At 33.9% G+C, this 17,700-nt stretch overlaps 1 protein-coding gene across 2 annotated transcripts in view; it reads right to left on the bottom strand.

Annotated features, from left to right (window-relative positions):
• LOC132699862 (nephrin-like) overlaps positions 1 to 17,700 on the bottom strand; it is a 508,010-nt gene that overhangs the window by 240,429 nt on the left and 249,881 nt on the right. For both annotated transcript variants that reach the window (XM_060666811.1, XM_060666820.1), the window contains 3 exons: positions 8,961 to 9,088; positions 2,807 to 2,907; positions 882 to 1,089 (listed from right to left, as the gene is read on the bottom strand). In XM_060666811.1, coding sequence (XP_060522794.1) covers positions 882 to 1,089; positions 2,807 to 2,907; positions 8,961 to 9,088 — 437 coding nt within the window. The remainder of the gene's footprint in view (positions 1 to 881; positions 1,090 to 2,806; positions 2,908 to 8,960; positions 9,089 to 17,700) is intronic.

The following is a 17,700-nucleotide window of genomic DNA, read 5'->3' on the forward strand; positions in this document are numbered from 1 at the left end:
TTCAAAGAAACTTCCACAGGCTACTGTACCACTTTTTATAAAACTTCTGGATACCTCCTGCGTCGGTTTTTTTTAAGTCGAACTTGGCAACGTTTCGCCAATCATCCGGTTGGCTTCGTCAGAGTTTCAGTTGGCATAACGTTAGCAAGTTCAACTCAACAAAAACCAACGCAGGGGATCCAGAAGTTTTTAAAAAATAACTTAACTCATGTTGCTATAATTGTTTTTTTATTTCTGCCTATATATTAAAAATGAAATTTTAATATGTTGTATGATTAACTAACACCGTAACAGAAAATTTAGGAGGACTATCAGGGCCCTGAATTAATCCAGTAACATCCAAAACAAATGATAGAAATAATAAATAATAATAAGCGTTCTAACAATTATCTCAAAAATTTCTGAGGAGGTTTCCGAAGATGCATTATTTTTTCTTTACACTTTGATCAATAGTGATTTACAACAAGCTGTAAGGAATAATATTCTCTAGGAAAGCTTAAGACTGAACCATAATAATACTATTCGCATAGATTATTTCAGATTTGGTTGTTGGGATTAGTGGTGAATAAGGGTTTGGTATTTTTCAAACATCTGTAATAACTGTTCATTTTAAAGATAATTTTCATAGAATAATAACAAATAGCTAGCTTGGTACACCGTTGCCAAAATATAAAGTTAAATGTAAAAGTTAACTGATAGATTTGTAACATTGTTTATTTTCAAATTTCTTTAGAAAGATAATAAACATTGTTATGCACAAGTTTTTTTTAACTCTATGCGTGGTAGACATTTAGAGACTAATGAAAATAACACATATACAGTAAATAAATATAATTGCTATTAATAAAAGAGATGAATTCAAACATTTTCATATAACTTACCTTCCACCAAGTGATAATTGCTGGCGGCCTGGAACCTTTACTCCTACAGGTGACGTTGTATTTCTTACCAGCACTAAATTCTGGATTATTTCCTAATAAAGTGACCTCGAGCGGTCTCAGGTACATATCGATCGCTACTCTGACCACCAGCGGCCGTTGGAGCTTGCTGTTGTTTACCTCACAGCTGTAGACAGCTAGTAGGTGCGATCTGCAAAAATAAATATTCAAATAAATATAACTGAATTTTAAATGTTTAAATGTTTTTAAAATTAATTTGTCATGTACTAAGGGAGTTGCCGAGTTGAAAGAATAAACCAGCTCATTCGTTTGATTTTATTAGCCGTCAAACAAATTTTTATTTCTTTTTCAGATTCAATAAGTGACGTAGAAATAATTGTCATTTCCCTAACTTTGCTGAGTTTTGCATTTTTACTGAGAGGAAAAAAAAGACTGTTTTATTGCAGGTTACTGCCTTTACATGAAATCTTACAAAGTCAATCCCCTACTATGGTGGGTTTATAAAACAAACACAGGTAAAGACACTAACTTTTATTTCTTTATTGAATGATTTGTTAAAATATTACAAAATCGATTTACTTAGTCAATACACTAAATATGTCAAAGAATTGCAATTATTGAAATTGTTTGGTTCACTATTGACAAGAATTTTATAAAATTGTTATATATAACAAATTAGAACTGAAATCTCTTTGATTTACAATATTTTTTTATGCAACATAAACATCTGGTGTGCTTAATAGTGCAAACCTAAAATAGTTTTAATTTCAATTATTTCAATGCGAGATTACAGTTGTAGCTTAACATCACCAGAAAGTGAGACCTCGTCTTTTGATGATTTTATGGCGCATCGCCCTTAATAATAAAGCTATCGTGTTGCTGCTACTTTTTCATGACATGAGACTTAGCACAAACCAAAACATCATGTTGTTGCATTTTTAGGCACCTCTTGTAATTCGGTAATGCGTTAATTTAGCGAAAAAGAATAAACTGATCTGGATAAATATATATATATATATATATATATATATATATATATATATATATATATATATATATATATATATATATATATATATATATATATATATATATATATATATATATATATATATATATATATATATATATATATATATATATATATATATATATATATATATATATATATATATATATATATATATATATATATATATATATATATATATATATATATATATATATATATATATATATATATATATATATATATATATATATATATATATATATATATATATATATATATATATATATATATATATATATATATATATATATATATATATATATATATATATATATATATTCTAATACTAACTAAAAGTCCTGGACGAAGTCACGGAACATGTAATCGTCCAGTCGAGACTCCTAGGTCTTTTATTAAACTCCTATCGCGCGGCAAATACACACGTTCGGTACAACTTAATTGCGAATACATAATTAAGCCTCATGTACGTGTGTTTATTACAGAAAGCCAACATTTTCGGGAGCTGCAGCGTTTCAATCAGAAAATGTTAACTTCGGCATAAAATCGATTAAGCAAACAATTATAAATTATGTTGTTCCAGGAGGGTAAATGCCGTCGCGCGGTCAGCATTATCCAGGCTGTCAGTAAGCTTTGACAGGTCGTATACGTGTATTGTTGGTAATGTGAAAAGTGGCCGGCCACAGTCAGACCCCACTTCTGAGGCTTACGGTGCCATTCATCACCGGTGTGCCGTTTTGTGGATTCGGGACTGCAGCGTGATTTAATACCCTCTGAACTCGCGTTGCTTGTTTGTTGGAATATACTTAGTTTTTTCGAGGGAAAAAATAACGCAGCGAATTTAATCGAACGAGCAATCAAAGTGAAGATACGTTACCTTGTGAGTTTGTCGATTTTGAGAACGGACTGCGATTTGGCACGCTCCGGGAAATATTGAGTTTCGTCTACTATTAGTTCACCATCTCTCCACCAGGAAACCTGAAACAGATAAGTATGTGAGAAACGGTAAACTGATTAGGTTTAGTGATTATATTATATGTACATAACAGCAATTACCATACAACACGTTTAGTTAAATCGACAATAGCACATTGCCTAGGAAAAGTCATTCTAACCTAAATTAAAAAACAAAAAATAACGCACGGGCCGTATTATGTTAACAATTTGGAAATAATCTTCTATACAATAGAAAGTTTTTTCTAATGAAAAATGTTCAAGATTACTTTGAAAATTTGTACGTCTGTATGTTATTTGGTAAATTATTAATTATTGCGAGGAGAACGGATAGCCAATTAAGATTTGCTTATATTTGTACGTAGGTTAGAACAACTTATAAAGGGTGTTTTTTTTTCGTTGTATAGAACTTTAAGTTAGAATTACTGTTCAAGATACCGACCGATTTAATAGCTGTCAAGTGATTTATTCTCAGGTTGGTTTGACTCACGCCTGAACAACGCTTGCAAATAGTGCCCAAATGGACCCAAAACGAGATTGCCGTTGTTCCCGATTTTCATAAGCGAATTTTGTTTAGCGATGAAGCGCACTTCTGCTTGAATGGCTACGTGAACAAACAAAACTGCCGCATTTGGAGTGAAGCTAATCCTCAAGTGTATGTCGAAACACCGTTACATCCAGAAAAACTGACTGCTTTATGGACTGGTGGAATCATTGCTCCGTACTTCTTCAAAAACGATGATGGCCAGAACGTTACAGTCAATGGTGATCGGTATGGAGCTATGATTACTAACTCTTTCATTCCTGAATTGAATAACCATGATGTCCAGGAGATGTGGTTTCAACAAGACGGCGCAACATGTCAAACAGCTCGTGCCACAATTGATTTATTGAAAGACACGTTTGGTGACCGCCTAATTTCACGTTTTGGACCTGTGAATTGGCCTCCAAGATCTTGTGATTTAACACCGCTAGACTACTTTCTGTGGGGCTATGTAAACTCATTGGTCTATGAGGATAAGCCACAAACGCTTGACCATTTGGAAGACAACATTCGCCATGTTATTGCCGATATATGGCCACAAATGTTGGAAAAAGTAATCGAATCCGCGCCAACCGTGGCGGTCATATGCCAGAAATCATATTTAAAATGTAATGCCACAAGATTATCTTTTGGATAAATAACATTCACGTCAATCGAATAATCCATCGTTGTTTTATTGCAACTTAAAGTTCTATACATCGAAATAAAAACCCCTTAGTATTTAAATTATGCATATCAAAATTTTTGTTGAAAATTTTCATAATTTATAAAAACAAATAAATTTCACACAGAAACAGATAGACAGACGGTACTGTCAAAATATTAATTTTTTTAACATGAACTTTTGCTTTTCCAGCAAGGGAAGTTATTCACATTTTCTTGCAATAAAAACATCTTTAGCGAGAGTTGACCAACCCCAGAAGCAGACACCATATCGTAGAAATCTCATTTTAGTTGCATCACAACATAACTTTGAGAGTTTGTTTTTGATATTAGGGGTTCACAGTGTGCTCGAGTTAAGGTTTTTATCAATATATAGGATAAGAAGTTTAATATTGTCGCTAAATGGGAGCTTTGCGTTCTTCAATTCAATTTTTAACTTTTGTACACTCTTTTGTACATGATGAAATAGCATAAACCTCGATTTAGATGGATTTCGGTAAAGAGAGCGATCACAGAAATAACTGCAAAATAATTCTCAAATACGATTTCTTTCTTGAAGTGGATCAGAGTTATCTAAAATTTAAGACAAAATATCATCCGGCAAATCTGAGCTCTAGAGCATTAGTGTCAAATAAATTATATAAAAAATATCGAACCCAGGATCGAACCCTGGAGTACTGAAATATTTAACATCTTAAGTCCATTTTTTTGAAGAGAAACGTTTCGGCGCCTGTTTTGCAGGATATCATCAAAATTAAAACGAAACAAATTATACACATATATGCCTACAAGGAATAAAACAAAATAATTACAATAAGCACAGTCAAAAACTCATTTAAGCTCTAAAAGGCTTGATTATTTTATATTTAAATTTATTTGCACAGTCCAACCTTTCATCGAAGTAGGCAAACGATTAGTTTTAAAGGTATGAATTATTTCTTAATTATTTATAGTGTTGGGACCGGTCAATTGAATAAGTGTCTTAATTGGCCGATCAAAAAGAAAACATCAGTAATTTTGTTTTATCGGCATTCAACGTTAGGTGGTTATTACTGGCAGTATGCTTGCATTCCAACAATGTTGGCATTGGAAGTACTACTAAATGCTTCAACATTGTTTCTATTTCAAGTAGTCAACGTGCAGAGATATTAAAATATCACAATACGAATTATCCTTAACAAATGCAATAAATAAAAGCGGACACAAAAGCCCACTGCTTTCTGAGATATAACTATTAGTTCCATCCCGAACGGTGAGTTCTATTATTTATTATATTATATTTATTTATATTTATTATTGCATAGTTAAATAATTTGTTGGATTATTCAGGGTATTGCAAAAAAGGATGATAAAAATTCAAAGGCTAATTTAATAATAAACTGTTTTTTCTATATGTGAAAAATGTCGAAATTTTGATTTAAACATAAAAATCATTTTTTCATAAATTTAAACAACGCACAAATATGCATGTATTTGCCAATTTTTAGTTTATTGACGGTGCTATAGCGGTCTATTTATATTAACATTTTATTAGTGAGGTGCAGAGATTAATAAAGAAAATTATTGTTCCAAATACAATAGGCTTATTGTAGGAAAATTGTGTGTAGAATTAAAAACAATATCGATAAAATGCTATTTAGTTTAATTATTTTAATTAGTGGATCAGAGGTTACAGTTTTAGCGTGTGTGCCTCTATCTCTATGATTATAGACCTCACAGGAGTCTCTGATTAGTTTCTGTAAATATGCTGTTAGCTTCTTCAGAGCACTTTTAGCACAATTAGGTTTGTTCCGTTGAACTAACAAAGACTGTATCCTAGAAATATATAATATGTAATATGTATTTAGAGGTATGTTCAAAAGAAATTGTTGAACTGTTTTTTGTTCTACTATCAAATCCCTGTAATTTATTCTAACTTTCCCAAATGTCCTGCAGTACATAATTAACGTGGGATCTACGAAAATTTTTTGATATAGTTTTTGCTTCATGACAATGCGAATCTAGAAAATTTTGTTTTTGTTATCTTTAGTTACTACTTTTTCTACTACTCCAAAATGTAACATGCTGTGAATTAAACGCACCAAATGTGTTTCAATATTACATTTATTACATAAATACATAGAGTTATTGAAGTGACTTTATATAATTGAACGATTGAATCTCTTTATAATGGTTGCAGTCTGGTATTCCGAAAAGGTACTCCATAGATTTGATACAAAATCCTTGTCGAAATAATGATAGCGATAATCCAAACAATATTCTTGGCCATGCTACTGGGTTACCAAATCTTGCAACCTCGCATTTAATGAATTAAAATACGAAAAAAACTGTCCCAGTTATTTTCTTTAGTAACATTAAAGAGTTCCGGTTTCATTTTTAGCACGGACATTGCTAATCTCAAATTCAAACTTCCAAAAAAAAATGTTTCAGTACTAGTGGTAACAAGATTGGTTCAATATATCAAACTATGAAAAAAAAAAAGATTAATCGACTTATTTTGCCCTGAGTTTTGTCCACTAACACTAAATTAGATTGCCGATTACTTTTAACAAAGTCATTGCTTATCTCATAAATTCAAACCCCAAAAAATACTTTCCTTTAGCATTCGTGTCAACAAGATTTCAGCAAATTGACAGTCTTATTCTCTGTATGCTTACACGACAAGAGGCTACCGATTAATTTTTTGTACAAACATCGCTATTTTCCGAAAATCAACGCCATTTGTCCGCCAAAATTGTAATCAATCCAAATTACACAAGAATGGTAACTCAACATTGATACTTACTTTTTTCAACAGCGCAAAATGTTCTTGCTTTCAACAAAATCACTAACTTACGAGAATTTACTATTTATAAAAAAGGATGCATGAGTCATTCCGCAGTCGTAGCGAGCATCTCGAGTTTAACCTTTAGTGGTCATAAATCAGCCATGAAAACCTGCAGGTTATGATTTTACATTGCATTGCATTCTTTACATAAAATTTTATGAAATTTCCATCAAAATACTTTTATTTGTTGTGTCTAAATACACAAATTTTCTCCCAAACTTTAACTTCAATGGGCATCTAAATAAGTATATCGGTGGCGACGTGGGCATGCGCAAAAGCTTATTGCAACGCTCTTAGATGGCCATGTTTTGCTGCCCGCCTCTGTTTTCACTTTCTTCTATGCTTCGCCCTTTAAAACATAGATGGCGCGGCAAGTATCGATATTAGAAAAAATGAACTAATTGATCTCCCTGACGCTTCTTCAATCATCCTCTTAGCTTCTTCGCAGCTTAACTTAAATTGGGTTTCATTCTACTCTGTACTTGCTTATATATTGTTTGATGGGGGTGCGGAGCAAAATGCATTCACATGGACATTGTGTTGGATGACTCATTCTCTCATTCTCATATTGGTGAAAAGTCAAGACCAAAGTCGTGGTTAAGATTGTTTAGTTGTTTAGAGATTAGAGAATAAGATTTGATGGCCGGCTCTGTTATGTTCTTTTATCCTAGTTGATATTTTTCGCCCAGTCTCTCCAATGTATTCTTTGCCGTATATGCATGGAATGCTGTAATCTCCTGGTGTCTCAATTGAAATTTTATTTTTGGTGGATCGGAGATGTCGGAGAACTTTTGATATGTGGTCAATAATAGTTTGAATGTAAGAGAAGACAACAGTGGCGAGTGTGATGTTGTTGCTTTCGGATTTATTTTCTTTGGGAGGTTGTGGTAAAACGTATTTTGGAATAGAACGCAACAACCAACGCACAAGGAAGCTAGCAGATTTGTAAATAATATTACAGTATCCTGTAGAACTTTGTTTGAAAAGATTTATTCAAATGTTATTTTTTTAAATACGTAATCAGAGAACGTTAAACTGTACTTGCTAGAAAGATTTCAACTAGCCAAAAGTCATGATTCTTGCGAGAGCTAAGTGTTGAACAAGGTCCACAAAAGTGCATTCGATTTGTACTCTATTTTTATTCTTGTAATTTAATGTGCATGCCTCTAAATTTCACTTACTAACCTGCACTTCGCGTCATTTTCTTTCTGAACACCGATATCCACACACATACATATGGACATATTTTCAGAAAATTCTGGCGTAAAATTGCTGCATCCAAACTTATTGACGATGTCGGCGGTCATGTTGGTTGTTTAATGCCGCAAGGTCATTGGTTAAAAACAAGACTTTTAAATAAATTGTTGAATATATCTTTTCCATAGTTACTTCATAAGTTGCCGTATTATTAGCATTAGACAGGGCCCCGATGTCTCTAGTAGCCCATATGGTTACAATTGTAGATTGAGAAACTAGCAATGTCAAAACAATACACATAAACGTTATTGTTAGTTAATTTTGTACCCTGACTATGTAGGTACCGTGTGCCAGATTTATTTATCGAAATTAACATAAAATATTTGATAGCCATCACGACTGTCAATCTGAAAGTGAGATGCCAGGTTGGCCCAGACAAGATTAAGAAAAAATAGCCTTTCTTATTTTATTTGGACAGAACACAATATCAATTCAGCATCAGGATGAGGTCCAGTTACACTAGTTTGTGTATTGAAACAATTCGCAGATTTAATATATTATTTTAGTATGGGTTTCCGTGACATATAACAGAGCTGTCGCCTATAGCGAAGCCAAAACTCCTTTATAATATAATATTATACCATGATTTATTTAAGATTTAATTGAAACCGTTATTGCCCATGCGCATAACCCCAAATAAACTTACTAGTGTTTATTCGTATGTTTAACGAACTGCTCGGTATCACTCCACTTTACACGTCCGTTGATAGGAGTAATTTTTTTGAAATCCAGCGTAAAACATTTAAAAATATAAAAATGATGATATAGAGCACGGTTGCGACTTACCCTAGCCAAAGGTCGACCCGCAGTTGCCGTACAAGTGAGTGTGATACTTGCGCCTTCTGCATACGAGGAAGTAATGCCATTTTTGATGAGACCAGCGCTGTCGCTGACTTGAACGCTCGTTGGCGGTACTGAAAAAAATATGGCCCATTTAACAGGATCAAAATTTAACAGAAAATGTTAATAGCAATGACTATTAAGGTAGTGAGATACTCAGTCGAATTAAATATATTAGTTTGTTTTCAGATAATATCCTATTAATTGATCTTGACAACTGATAATCATCTCTAATGTCGAAGTTACTTTTACGAAAAGGAACATAAAACAAAATTTTGGATTTATGTTTTCCGCTGCGATCTGAAGTTCTATTGCGCTCAACTCCCAAGTACTCACTCCTCCATCAGACTCAGTCCACGTACAGAGTCCGTTATTCTGTAAGGGGATAACTCATTCAGGTCTTCAAGTTTGAGAACTTTTGAGTACCTGATTCTTCCCACCGCCAAACAACTGCACCATGTATGCTCTACCATTTCCTAATCTTCCACGCACAACCAATATTCGTTATTACTGACGACACCGATCTTGTGCATATGGTATTTGAGACTGCAGATTCGATATACCTCCCTAAGAGAATTTTCTGATGTGATCTGCTCATTGTTAATAGGGTGTCGGCAGTGCGTTTCTTTCAAGTACATTCTATGACTGTCTTCAAATGAGCGAGTTTCCTCTACGATCCAGACTTTGATTGTATTCCTCGCCTATTGGGGTGATATAGTTCAACATCGTCGGTGGACCTATTGGTGAACTCTGCTCCTTTCCTCGCTAGGAGGACGCCTTTTTCGTTACCGTTCAGTATATTATGCCCTAAGATCCATATCTTGGAGGTGCATTAAGCTGTTTTTAACGCCTTAACGCCTAACTGCCCTAAAATATGTCAATTCTTTTCCGCACAAAGTGTGAAGGGAAACAATCCCTTCGCGCAGATCGCAAACACGTGCCCTTCCACATGGAACATCCTGCGGTATGTGGGAAGGCCAATCAGAGGTTCTTTGGTGCTCCTCATAAATTAAATTCCAACCCGCCTTCTTGAGTTTTGGAGCCGTCAGTGAACGATTCGTGTCCCGCTACCATGAATTCAGTTTTAAACTGAGCCCACTCCTCCCTGCTTAACAGGTTCACTTCATAGGGAAGGACTGTCATTGATGTGATATTCCCAGAGTCCGGTGGATTAATAACGTATCCAGGAAATGGAAAAACAAAGTAAAATTTTCTTTTAGTATTTCTGACGTTAAATTTTTAGGATGAATGTACCAGAAATGTAGAATTGGTTTGATTATTTTATGTAGAAAACACTACACTATTAGTAATTGCATTAAGGAAATGAGATAAATATCACATTACACATTACAAGAATAGTGCTTACTAGAATGCAGAAAAAGTGATCAGAAGATTTCTTCATCTCTGTTTCATAAATGTTTAAAATACTATATAACTTACTGACGAATTGCACCTGTGCCCCACCGCAAATAAATGAAGATTTGCAATGTGTAATATTCGATTCGTGACGCTTTGTGATTTACCTGGCACCTCAATTATTACTAGGATATAATCTATCGCAACCGTCTTTCGGCAAATAACATAGAGCTTATTGTAATTTCTCTTAAATTAACCCACCGGCATTGATGTTTTATCGTATACAATAAGTATTGCTGCTTAAGTCTAATTTTCTATTGCGGGGTGTTTATCACTAGTGAAGTGAAACAAACACGAAATGGGGCATAACACAAGAAAAGTTTTTTTTAGTTTGGTTATTGTGGTAACCAGCAAACGAGATTAATTTTAAATGACGAACCCAACAATTCAAAAGATGTCGAAATTTCGAATTTAAATAAGTGCAGAAAGCCTTTAACATTGCGCCGAGTTTTAAGTCTTTGTTTAAGTTCCACATAATTGAGTTCGCAGGCATTCCGAGAATATGAAAGGAAAATAGGACATTCGTTATTCAGGAGGATCGATCCTTAATCTCCCTGTCCGCGAGTACATTTAACGACCTTTATTTTTTAAACGAATTGTCATTATCGGTCGAAATTTCAATGAATGCTTCATAATTCAATTTAATGGCGGAAACCGTTGAAAGAATTTGAATTTATAATCCATAAATTTTTCGAAGATTTGGAATACTTTGTAAGAGGAAACGTGGCAGGGATTTTAAAGGAAAAAACAGAAGTATTCTGTTTCCCTTTTTGCCGGACTTTCTAATGCTTTTCCTACGTGATTTAATTATATTGCAAACGATAAATTTTAATTTTCTTTTGTATTTCCTACTGGATTTTGCGTTCTAATTATAAAATATTGCAAAAGTCTAATACAAAAGTTAGAAGTTATACGGTTCAAAAAATAATACTCCGCAACAAAAAGTATCTAGTAGTCGGTAAAATGGTACATAAAAACTAAAAAGATGCATGCATAATATTTGTAGACTTTATTGCAACATACAAAATTCTTAGTTAAGGTATTGAGAGAATAAACGAAATGCTTAAACCTCGGCTCATGTAAAATTTCGCGATCTTACAGAGAGTCAATTTACTAAGGAAAAATCTTTGAAAACGCTGTATATGTTCTTAAATATTAAAAATATATGAATAATTTAACTACAGAACAAGTATCTTTAGAGCGATAACCTGGTAGAAATTGGAACTTACAAGAGAAAGCCTGATCGTTGCTAACAGGTACACACATTACGGCTGCGAAATCACAACCGCAAAATGACTTAAACAATATGCAAAATACACGCGTAAGTATCCCAAATGTATCTAATAGGTTAAGAGAGAATGAAACATTAGCTAGATTCGCAGTAACATAGTTAAGTTAAGTTAAGAACCATTAAAGACTGGGCTCTTGTTTTGTTTACGGACGAGTTCAGATTTAGTCTTTTTGATCCTGATCAACGTATATCAATTTACAGAAGGATGGTGAACGATATTCGATATTAATATGTGACTGTGAACTCCAATTTTTGTGAAGGGGTTGTTAAGGTACCGAAATGCATTTCCTTAAATCACCGCACAGAATTAGCTGCAGTGAATGAAGGAGCACCGACTGCTGGTGCTGGAGCGTATATTGTATCATTCGAGCCATATATTGGAGAAGGGTTCATCTTAATACATGATAATGCAGGAGAAAGAATTGTATCTGAATGCATAAAAGAGGTTCGATTAGAAGTTTTATATTGGCTGCAACCATCTACTATGGAAGTTAAACATGGAAAATGTTGCTCCAAGGAATATTCTAGAACTCGAATATGCTATATATTTGCTTATCAACCTTCAGAAATTTATAGAACGGTTGAAAAATTATTAAATTGGCAGAAACCATTTAATATTTATAAAATCCTAAAACAAAGAAATTGTTAAGACTGAAAAAAAGTATTATGCGACACTTTTTGCGCGGCAGGGTATTTAGTAAAAAAATTAGATCGTTCAATCGTCATATTTTTTATATAGCGGATCGTTTTTTCCTATCATGATAATCCTTCAGAAAGTACCTTACATACTGACTGATAATTTAAATCTACTTAGCAAAGTATTGACCGCCATTGAGGGACACGCTGTATAACATGTCAGTGTCAAACTACCAGATTCAGAATTTAAAAAATGAATAATTAAAATTTTTCTTAACTACTTGTTTTATAGCAAAATTGGGGCGTGGCAGAAAAATATTGCGATTCTCTTTTTTGATTATAACTCGACGCTGAGAAAAATATATAAAATATTATCGTCTTTCTATTGGCAGTTCCTTCTTTCAGGAATACTTCGTTTTCATTTGGATCCAAAGAGTTTTTCCATTAATCACTGGTCCCCAAGCTAATTCCAACTTGCTAAAAGTATTATATTAACACCTTTTCATGTCCAACTTCTTTTCGTCCACCAATGAAGCTACGATCAGCGTCAGATATTGATGAAAAAACCGTCAGTTTGATTGACTTTTCAATCAGCGCCCATATCAGAAAATTATTCTTATTATTCCAAGTACCATGTCGCCTTCTTCTTTCGAGAAAGTTTCAGATTTAAAACAACACGACTTATCGTCTTATATATCGCAGCTTAATAAAGTAGAAGAATAGATGAAACAACCTATTGCAAATTGCACATAACTAAATGTTGTGCACATAAAATATTCGTAAGAGTTACTGACAGAAAATCACTACCTAAAATACTATTTTATGCAACAAATGTGTCAAGCGAGTGACACAAAAAGTTTAACAAATATGTTGCATATTATATTTTTTCCACGACCATTAGTTTTTGGGTACGTTTTTGCAAAACAACAAGAATACACTGACATGACCGTCAGAATGGAGAAACATCTAACTTCGTTGACTGATTTACATTTGAAATTTTAAAGTCCCATTCCCACCCTGTATTTTGATTTTATTACAGTGACAGATTGATGAAGTTGACTAAGTATATACTCACTACATTTTCTTGTTTTTTGCTTAGTAGTCCTAATGTTAATGTCCACGAGAAAAGGCAAATCAATAAAACACGTATCTTGGTAGTTATGGGACATTAGTCCCTTAAATATTGATGATTTGGAACCGCTTATGTACCTGTATAGGCCACCTCCACCGAACATAAATACGCAATGTATTTTCTTCATTTCTCTGACAAAAATACTGCGTTAATAAAACATGTACCTTGGTTATTGACGGATATTAGCTTATTGATAATTTGGGGCCGTCAATTCCCAATTTTAAATTAAGGTAACATTTTTATTTTAAATTTCAAAAACTTTGCACACCGCCATAGAACAATATTTTCAATTTAGCACGACAAAGAAGGAGAACTGGCTTGCTACAATGTAGCTCTATAATTTCGTCTGCACGGTTTATTCCACCATTCAGTGAAAATCACCAATTATGAACCCAGTGGAGCGAATTAGTTACGAAAATCGAGCCGTAAACTGAAGAACGAGGAATATTCTACTATTTTAACCAAATTGTTTACTACGGCTCTTTCAAAATTGCCCTCCCTTTTCCGTAATATCACAATTTCGAACAAAGTTCGATTAAATGCAGATGTATAATTGTATCCACAGTTTCATTATAAATTTATTTCAAATTTGCAATATAATCATAATTATGCTATAATCGCAATTTGGTTTGTTATTTTAATGTTCTAAATTCGCAATAGTAAAATATTAAAGTTTTTCCTTAAATGTCTACATACTTTTTAATCCTCACGGTTACTTAATCAATTCAATGCCTAGAGAATCTTGTTGTAAGAATTTGCCGTTCGCAACTTTAAATAATAATATTCTGACTGAACCACATTTTCGTCATCTATTTATTAAGTATAAAATAATTAATATTTTATTTATATTTTAAGACAAATTTGACCAGCTAGCTTATCTGTGACAATTTTTGTGTTTTTTGATATATTTTCATAATTTACGAGTGTCTGAAGAAGTTGCTGAATAGGGGGGACAGCGAGACTAGCATTTTTGAAATTTCTTTGTTAAATTCCGTTTTTCATTTTCTTAAAGAAAAATTCGATCCCGTTTTCTTACTTGATATTCTAAGTTTGCGAAGAGCCGTCAATTTCAATGTTTTTACCTAGTTTACAGTAAGTATTTAGAAAAAATTACAGCCATGTTAATTGCGACAGCTTACTCCGCTGTGGGGTAAGTTGTCTATTGCGATGGGGCGAATTGTCCAACAAAAAAAAAAGCCAAATAAAAACGCATTTTTTAATTCTCCAATAGCAAAAATTTAACAAAAAGTTTTAGAACAATTCGGTAATTAAACAGCGTTGTATCAAATCTTTAAAAAGACTTTAAAAATCGTCATCGTTGGAGTTTGGACAGATATAATACAAGCACAAGATTCGTGAGCCCACATTTTGCACTCATTGCATCTTATCCACCCTTCCTTTGGCAGGCTATTTTTGTAACTATCTGAGCATATTAAACAGGAACAGTCATCTTCGTCGGTCTCTTCACAGCTACTGACATTTCTGTTTCGTTTCTTTATTTTTAGTCTTTGTCTGAATTTTTCCTTTTTACCACTTTTGCCCTTAGATCTTTCTGCCTCCTGCTCTTTCATTGCGTTTTTTTCTGGAGTGTCTGTTACAATGGCGGTTTTTTACTTGAACTCTGTCTGGCTATTTTTGGAGCTGCTTTAGGAAAGGTACTTATATCCTCTGGGGATCTACGGAGATTGATTAGCAGTTTTTCTATAAGAAAGAGTTGAAGTGCCTGAACAACCTAGCACTGGGGATTTGGGAGTTGACACTGGACTAACGGTTTCCTCTGCAACTTGGGATTCTGCAGCTGGTGACGGTAAATGGGTGATATTTTGTTTGCCTGGTAAACGGTAATTCGGTTGAATTTTTTGAATGTGGAAGCGGTAAATCAGTGGCATATCCAGGCATGAAGTCTTGTTCCCCAAACACATCTACGTTAAAGGGTCAAATGCCTGTAACACGAAATCTCGCTGTTATATTATTTGGTGTGACTGCCAATGGAAATGCCGGATTGACTGGGGAATATCATATATGGTCATAGTTTTACCTGGGTTGTTAGTTACCCAGGCATCACATGCCTGGGTAACTAACAACGTATGCCTGTCCAATGACTGGAGCTTATGGCTGCAATGGGGAAGAAAATTTAACATTGTTATACCATTTCCTTTAGCATAATGTAAACCTTCTAGGTGTGAGCTGTAGTTGTCGGCAAATAAAAGAATTGCTTTTTTGCATGGAGTATTTGCAGTGGCGAATGAAATGACATAACCATTATAAAAAATGTTCACCTTTCTACTAGCCAGAAGGATTTGCCGCCCCAGCGCTTCCAGGAGGGCCATTATTGAGGAAATGATCGCGAAAATGTACCCTAGGAAAAATGAAAAAGAGAGGCACTAAATTACCCGTAGCCGACACAGCTCCTGCGATAGTAACCAAGTTACCCCGCTCTTGTAATGTAACCCTTCCAATCTGCTTGAAGTCTTTTCTTGCAACGACTCTGTCAAGTTTTTGTGTTGTAGTGAGGCCAAAAAAATAAAAATATAATAAATATTTTTCAATACATTTGTAAAAATCTGTTTTTCCTGTCTCATCCATGTTCCAGATATCTTGACCACAAGATGGAAGCAATTTCAAGATGTAGAGACAGAAGAGCCTTATTGATTAGGGTATGATGAATTCTTTCTCAAAGTATGGGATGTGATATTTTAAGAAAATTGGGGATGACGTTATGTTCTCTACAACGTAACAAAAAGGTCAGTGTACAGAGTAATCTTACCAGTTTCAGTCGATGATCTCCTAACTTTGCGCTTTTGCGCTTGATGTCCTCTCAATAAAAGCTTGTTAATTTTTCAAAGAAACTTCCACAGGCTACTGTAATACTTCTGGATTCCTCCTGCGTTTGTTGCTAACGTTTGGCCATTCATCCTATTGGTTTCTTCTGAGCTTGACTGAAACTCGCACTTTACTCTGTACCTACTTTTATATTGTTTGAGGGGTCGGAGGTAATCACAAAACCGGATATAAAATTTTTCTATCCACGAAAAATCTAGGAATTTATAGAAATCAATAAGCAACCTAACAATCTTAACCGCGACTCAGGTCTCAACCTGTTACCAATATGAGAATCAGTCATCCGAGACGGTGTTTATGCCCCTCATTTAGCTCCGGCCCCTCTAACAATATAAAAGCAGGTACAGAGTAAAATGCGAGTCAGTTTCAGTCAAGCTCTGAAGAAGCCAATAGGATGATTGGCGAAACTTTAGCTACTTCGACTCAAAAAAGTGTTACAGTAGCCTGTAGTTTCTTTGAATAATTAAAGTATTGAGGACATGAATAACATAAAAGCAATATCTATATGTCTTTTTAATGTAATTCCAATGAAGTTAAGGCCTACTGACCGGCCTCTTCGAATGCATGCAGGCAGCTATGGTCCATAGACAAAGTTACAATAATTAAATATGGACAAAATATCCCCATCGTATAGAACAGTTGTCATTTTACTGTCTCAAATAAATCTGCAACCGAACCGACGTCTATTGTCTATTATTAGGCACATTTTTTTTCCTTCGCTTTAACATATAAAATATAAGCACCAAAGGTGATAAACATATTATTTGATAAATTTTTAATATCCACAGGACTACCAGACAACAGTACAAACGATTTTTGTAAATTTAATTGCAGGAAATAAACCACACCCATCATTACTGGTTTAATTTAAAATAAAATATACGAAACTTCATGTTCTAACACAAAAGGTTCAAATTAACATTAAGGAACTCATAAGCCAACCCGTTGTAGACAATTTTGTTTTTTACCCCTTGAGTAATTCTGAATAAGTTTTAGAGAACTTTAATGAAAACCAAAATACCAGCCAAATGCCTCGATGTAATCAAGCAGAGTCAACAATGTACTTTTTCCCTGATAAGTACTTTTTAAAATATCATCTGAAAGATTCAGTAGCACTGAATCCCAATTGTGCCCTCAACGAAACTAACTAGATCGGGGATAGTCAAACAGAGAGCTATAATAATCACATTATTGGACTATACCGGAAAAATGCGTTTTTCAATACAAGAGGACAAATATGATTAAGCCATCGACTTTGGTTTTTTGATTTGCATCGGAAAATTTGATACATCAGTATGTATGAAGAAGAAGTTTGATAGTGATGTTGATAGTAAATGAATTATAATGCTAAACTATGGATCGTTCTTATT

This window comes from Cylas formicarius, unplaced genomic scaffold (assembly GCF_029955315.1).
Source record: "Cylas formicarius isolate icCylForm1 unplaced genomic scaffold, icCylForm1.1 PGA_scaffold_10__41_contigs__length_53128322, whole genome shotgun sequence".
NCBI classification, from domain to species: Eukaryota; Metazoa; Arthropoda; class Insecta; order Coleoptera; family Brentidae; genus Cylas; species Cylas formicarius.